Raw genomic sequence first — 6939 nt, forward strand, 5'->3', positions numbered from 1 at the left:
TTGAAAATTGATTTTGTACCCTGAAACTTTACTATATTTGTTTATTATTTCTAATAGTGTTCTTGTGGAGTCTTTAGGGTTTTCTATATAGAGAATCATGTCATCCACAAATAGTGACACTCTGACTTTTCATTTTCTATTTCAATGCCTTTTATTTCTTTCTCTTGCCTGATTCCAATCAGTAGGACCTAAATCTTATATGAATTTGATAAAGAAAAAAAAATCTATGCCCTCCTCACAAATTTTGCAACCTGAAAACATTATTACCAAATCACAAATGAGTGGACCACTTCATATGACCAAAAAATTGCTCAAATATAACATTAGTCTAATATGCAGTGCTTGTATTACCTTGTAAAACTATACTTTAAGAAATTCTACTGAAAGATGAAAGAAAAAAGGACAATGTTTGACAGACTTTCAATAACACAGACTAAAGTGTCATGGAATATATTGTAAGATAATGTAATATATGATCACGTAAGCAATGGAAATCATTGTGAAAGTTGTAGATATTTGCATTGAAAAATTAAACATAAGGTTCATAAACAATGCTTAGAATAGTTAGGATAATGTATGAAAATTATTAACTCCACACTGATGTCAGAAAAAAACACAATTATTGAGCTCCGATTTTTAGCTACATGTTAAGCAGTGAGGCTGAAAGAAAGTGTGGAGGAAAATAAAAGCAAGGAGATAAAAACTGAAGGACTAGAAGCCATAGATGTTCTAGACCGACACTACTCAAATGTTAATATGCATGTAAAATTCACGGTGATCTTGTCAAAGTGCAGATGCTGGTCCAGCAGGTGTGAATGGGGCCTGGAATTCTGTGTTCGAAGAAGCTCTTGGGCAATGCTGCTCCTGCTGGTCCATGGACCACACTTTGAATAGCCAGGCTGTGAAAGACACAACTACTTTGGAACTGAGATTTGTTTCCAGCTAGTATTGACAGAAAAAGAAAGGGTGGAAGCATTTCAAATCCCCTAACTGAAGGCAATTATTAAAAGGTAGTACTTTATTAATTCATCTACCTAAAAATAAAGGCAACCACATTCTTATGCTACCAATGTGGTGATAATTGAATGTTACTTTTTCTCTTTCCTGCAAGTTTTTTCATCCTCATGGAACCAGGAAATCAAACATGTGCTTCAGAATTTCTCCTCCTGGGATTTTCAGCAAAGTCAGAGATTCAGTTTCTTCTCTTTGGGCTGTTCCTCTCCTTGTACCTGGTGATGTTCATTGGGAACCTGCTCATCATCCTGGCCATCAGCTCAGACTCCCACCTCCACACTCCCATGTACTTCTTCCTCTCCAATCTGTCCTTTGCTGACATCTGTTTTGCCTCCACCACCATCCCAAAAATGCTGGTGAACATCCAGACACAGAGCAAAGTCATAACCTATGCAGGCTGCCTCAGCCAGATTTTTTTTTTCATTGTGTTTGGATGCTTGGACAATTTACTCCTGACTGTCATGGCCTATGACCGATTTGTAGCCATCTGTCACCCTCTGCACTACACAGTCATCATGAACCCTCGTCTCTGTGGGCTGCTGGCCCTGGGGTCCTGGTGCATCAGTGTCATGGGTTCCCTGCTTGAGACCTTGACTGTTTTGAGGCTATCTTTCTGCACAAACAGGGAAATCCCACATTTTTTTTGTGACCTTCCTGAAGTACTGAAACTCTCCTGTTCCAACACCCTTGTCAATAACATAGTGGTGTATTTTACAACTAGCCTTCTGGCCATGATTCCTTTCAATGGAATTATTTTCTCTTACTATCAAATTGTTTCCTCCATCCTGAGGATTTCCTCAGCTGGGGGCAAGTACAAAGCTTTCTCCACCTGTGGGTCTCACCTGTTCGTGGTCTCCTTGTTCTATGGAACAGGCCTTGGGGTCTACCTCAGTTCGGCAGCCACTTCATCCTCTAGGACAAGTCTGGTAGCCTCGGTGATGTACACTGTGGTCACCCCCATGCTGAACCCCTTCATCTACAGTCTGAGGAACAGAGACATAAAAGGGGCCCTGGGGAAACTCCTTGTCAAGATGGGGACTCTCAAGGACAGAGATGTTGTAGGGCTCTCATGAGTAACTGAGTGCACAATAATGAGCACCAGAAATCCTGGCTTTCTTTGTCCAGCATTTTTATTTTTCCTAATTTTACATGTTTTTAAATTAAATTTATTGGGGTGACATTGATTAGTAAAATTATATAGGTTTCATATATTCACCACCCAAAATCAAATCTCCTTCCATCACCATATATTTGATCCCCTTTACTCTTATCTACCTCTCTCCGAATCCCTTTCATTTTAGTAACCACTAAACTGTTGTCTGTGTCTATGAGTTTTCGTTTGTTTGTCTTGCTCATTTGTTTTATATCTCACATATAAGGGAAATCAGACTTTCCTTTGGTTTTCCATACTTTCTCCATATTTCTTCAGGTTATATCTTGGGTTCTTTTTCACTTTATAACCAGTCATTTTAACTTTATGTGAAGAGAACCTGGCATTTTTTTTTTCACTTATCTTCAGTAATGGTCTATATTTTTTAAGTAAATCTTATGCTTTTAAAATATATTCTCAGAAGTGAAGAGACGTGTACCTATTTTGGAAATGCTTTGAAAGCTCAATTACAAAGATGATTTCTAACATTAGGTGAAGTTCAGTGAAGTCGTAGAATATGAAATCAATATACAAAAATCAGTTGAGTTTCTATATGCTAATAGTGAATTATTGAGAAGAGAAAATTAAGTAAACAATCTTATTTACAAAAGCATCAAATACAATAAAATACTCAGGCATAAATTTAACCAAGGAGGTAGAAGATCTGTACCCTGAAAACTATAAGTGATTAAATAAATTGAAGAAGACAAAAATAATGGGCCAGATACCCCATGTGCACAGATTGAAAGAATCAATGTTGTTAATTTAAAATGTCTATACTACCCTAAGCACTCAGCAGACTCATATCAAAATAAAAGCATATAGTTCCATATATCAAATTATATTACAAGGCTACAGTAATCAAATAGTACGGTGCTGGCATTAAAATAAACAAATAGACCAATGGAACAGAATCAAGAGCCCAGATATTAACAAATTCAGATGTCAATTAATCTTTGACAACGGTTCTGAAAACACATACTAGGGAATGAATAGTCTTCTTAATCAATAAGGTTGGGAAAACTGGATATTCATATGAAAAAAATAAAACTAGACCCCTATTCTACACCACTTACAAAAATTATTTTGAAATATATTAAAGATTTAAATGTAAGACCTCTATCTGTAAAACTTCTTAAAAAGGAAAAAATTTCTTTGACATTGGTATTGAAAATTATTTGTGGATGTGACACCAATAGCACAGGTAACAAGAGAAAAAATAAACAAGTGATATTACATCAAACTAAAAAGTTTCCATATAGCAAAGGAAACAATCAACAAAATAAAAAGGCCACCTATAGAATGAAACAAAATATTTGTGGCAAAGGAAAAAATCGACGAAATAAAAAGACCACTTATGGAATGGAACAAAATATTTACAGACCTCATATCTGTTTTTTAATATCCAAAAAACATTAGGACTTATACGACTTAATGCAAAAAGAACAAATAATCCAATTAAAACTGGACAGATGACTTGAATGGACGTTTTTCTAAAGGACACTTACAAATGCGCAACCAATACATGAAAAGATGCTCAACTGAGCATTGGGGAAATGCAAATCGAAACCACACTGAAATATCACCTCACATCTGTTAGAATGTCTACTATCAATAAGTAAAGAATAACAATTGTTGACAAGGATATGGAGAAAAGAGAATCGTTCATTGTACTCTGTTGGTGGGAATGTAAATGGGTATATCCATTATGGAAAATAGTATGAAGCCTTCTCAAATATTTTTTTAAACTATTATGTAATGCAGCCATCCCACTTCTGGTTATATATCCAAAAGGAATAAAATCTGTATCTGGATGAGATATTGACACTTCCAATTTCATTGCAAAATTATTCACAAAACCCAATATATGAAAACAACCTAAGCGTCCATCAGTAGAAAATAGATAAAGGAGATGTGAGATATATATAAAATAGAACATTATTCAGTGATAAAAAGAAGTAAATCTTGACATTTTCAACAACATGGATGGACTTTAGGGGTATTATTATAACTGAAATAACTCAGACAGAGCAAGACAAAATTATATGATCTATCTTATATGTGAATTCTTTTTGAAAAAGCCAAACTGATAGAAACAAAGAATAAATAGGTGGATGCCCAGGACTGAGGTGGGGGAAATGTTGAGATGTTAATCAAAGGGTACAAGCTTCCAGTATTAAGATGTCTAAGTTGGTGGAATGTAATGTACAGCAAGGTGACTATAGTTAACAATACTCTATTATATACTTGAAATCTGCTAAAAATATATATATTAAATGTTCTCACCACAAAAAAAGGTAATTATATAAGGTGCTGGTTCTGTTAATTAACCTTATTGTCGTAATAATTATGCAATATACACATATATCAAATCATCATGTCGTATACCTTAAATTTACACAATGTTATGTGTCACATTCACATCTCAATAAAGATGCAAAAAAAATTTTTTAAGTCTCAAAGCAATGGGTGAGATTGTACAGTCCACCTAGGAAAATTGGGAAGTAAAAAAGTAATTGTGAAAAAATAAATTAAATTCTACCTGGGGTATATAGATACAAGCATTTCATATGTCTCTTAACAACAAATGGCCAACAAATATATGAAAAGATGTTCAGCATCACTAGCTATTAGGGTATTGCAAATCAAAACCACAATGAGATACCATCTCACACCTATTAGAATAGCTATAATCAACAAGACAAGTAGTAACGAATGTTGGAGAGGATGTAGAGAAAAAGGAACCCTCATACACTGCTGGTGGGAATGCAAATTGGTACAGCCACTATGGAAAACAGTATGGAGGATTCTCAAAAAACTAAGAATTAATCTACCATATCATCCAGCAATACCTCTACTGGGTATTTACCCCAAAGACTTGAAAACCCATATCCGAAAAGATATTTGCACACTGATGTTCATAGCAGCATTATTCATGGTGGCCAGGACATGGAAGCAACCGAAGTGTCCTACGATAGATGTTGGCTAAAGAAGCTGTGGCACATAGGTACAATGGAATATTACTCAGCCATAAGAAGAGATGAAATACTGCCATTTATGACAACATGGATGGACCTCGAGATAATCATGCTAAGCCAAATAAGCCAGACAGAAAAGGTGGAAAATCACATGATATCACTTACATGTGGGATATACACCTAAAGGCAACAAATGAACAGGACAAACAAACAGAGACTCATGGACTCATGGACATGGACTATAGACTAGTGGTTACCAAAGGGTATGGGTAGGGGAGCGGGGAGGTAACAGGGTAAAGAGGGTCAAATATGTGGTGACAGAAGGAAATCTAACTATGGGAGGTGAACACAGTGTAAATATATATATGTCTAACTGTTAAAGTGTACAGCTAAAACTTATTGGATTCCGTTAACCAAAGTCACCATAAAAATGAATTAATTAACTAATTTTTTAAAAAAGCATGAAACTCCTAATTGATTGGTCAAAAACATTATAAAGCCAAGGATTAGTATACCCATGGTTTTATAGCAAAGGAATGAAGCTCTCCTCCTATCAGAAAAGGAAGTAGCAATTTTCTAGGAGTCATATTCGGACATATCAGGAGTCATATTCACACAAAATCACTGGCTTTTAAGACCCAAGGGAAGAAGACAGGCAGGTTCTCCAGTCTTAGATATAGATAAGACTTTAACTCAGGGCTGTGAAAAGTTTCAGTGTCAAATTCTGGAAGCCAGAAGAGTTCATGGAGAGGGGTAATAAAAATTAGATGCACCTGATTAGTCTAAACTGGTCTCTTGGGAACAGTGAATTGGCAAGAAAATTTTACGTTCTATCTACACAAGCTCTCATGAGGAAACATGCTAAGAGTTGGAGTAACAATGGGAAATGTGTCTGATATGCACATGTGAGGAGCAGGTACAGCACATATCCGAAGCTGTAAATACCTCCTCTACTGCTGTCCCAGAGCATGTTTAACTCGGACCTGGAGGGACGTGGTTCTTGTATTTGGAGACCTAAGTCAGGATCAGAGACCAATGCTTCACTTCTTCCTGCTGTCTTCTCTGCGGAACAGAGCTTCATCTGCCATCCAGGGAGGAATTCGACTTGCACATGAGTCCTTCCTCTCAGAGACTCCAACCAGGTGAGTCTGAGAACCCAGCAGGTACTTCAAGAAAGGATCGGAAAGGATGGAAGCCGAGAACTTCTACTTGAGGTCACCTGAGAGCCTAACCAACCTAGCCCAAAGCCAAGAGATTAGTGTGTTTGTTTGCTTGGTTGACTGATTAATTCATAATCACTTTACTATGTTTTAAAAAAGAGAGAGAAGCGTTTGTTGAATTCAACTACGTGAGGATCGTTGTTGACAATTAGTTGATGGGGAGAAAAGTACAGTTGTATGAGGATGAAGAAGAAATGGGAGACATAGTCTCCCAGTAAATTCCGAACACAGCCAAGGAGTTTTGCAGTTAAGAGAAGTATGAAAATAGAGTATCAGACATGGACGGGTGTGCAGTGAGAGCATTTAGACAATTTTCAGATGGAGTGTATTTGAGTATGTTCTCTGTTCATTAGAAAAATCCAAACCAATGGAAGCAGGTAGTGTCTTGCAACAGGAATACTTCAGACATACATTTCACAGAATCTTTTCATATGACCACTATTTCCACGGGAAAAAACATATATATTTTATATAGAAACAGCATATGCTAAAGGGCTTTACTTTGCAATTATCTCATTACTTCGAAGACTGACTATATTGGCCATTTACTCTTTCATTTGCAAATTGTCTCTGAAGG

The 6939-nt window shown here is 36.3% G+C and overlaps 2 protein-coding genes across 2 annotated transcripts in view; both read left to right on the forward strand.

Annotated features, from left to right (window-relative positions):
- The first annotated feature begins 1056 nt into the window (after positions 1 to 1056).
- Positions 1057 to 2087, forward strand: LOC105307669 (olfactory receptor 7C1-like). Its single transcript, XM_011383228.1, has one exon. The coding sequence runs from the start codon at positions 1086 to 1088 to the stop codon at positions 2085 to 2087; it is 1002 nt and encodes a 333-aa protein (XP_011381530.1). The 5' UTR covers positions 1057 to 1085.
- A 4553-nt stretch (positions 2088 to 6640) lies between these two features.
- LOC105307670 (olfactory receptor-like protein OLF4) overlaps positions 6641 to 6939 on the forward strand; it is a 6191-nt gene continuing 5892 nt past the window's right edge. The window contains exon 1 of the mRNA XM_011383229.1: positions 6641 to 6655. Coding sequence (XP_011381531.1) covers positions 6641 to 6655 — 15 coding nt within the window. The remainder of the gene's footprint in view (positions 6656 to 6939) is intronic.

Source organism: Pteropus vampyrus, unplaced genomic scaffold, assembly GCF_000151845.1.
Source record: "Pteropus vampyrus isolate Shadow unplaced genomic scaffold, Pvam_2.0 Scaffold507, whole genome shotgun sequence".
NCBI classification, from domain to species: domain Eukaryota; kingdom Metazoa; phylum Chordata; class Mammalia; order Chiroptera; family Pteropodidae; genus Pteropus; species Pteropus vampyrus.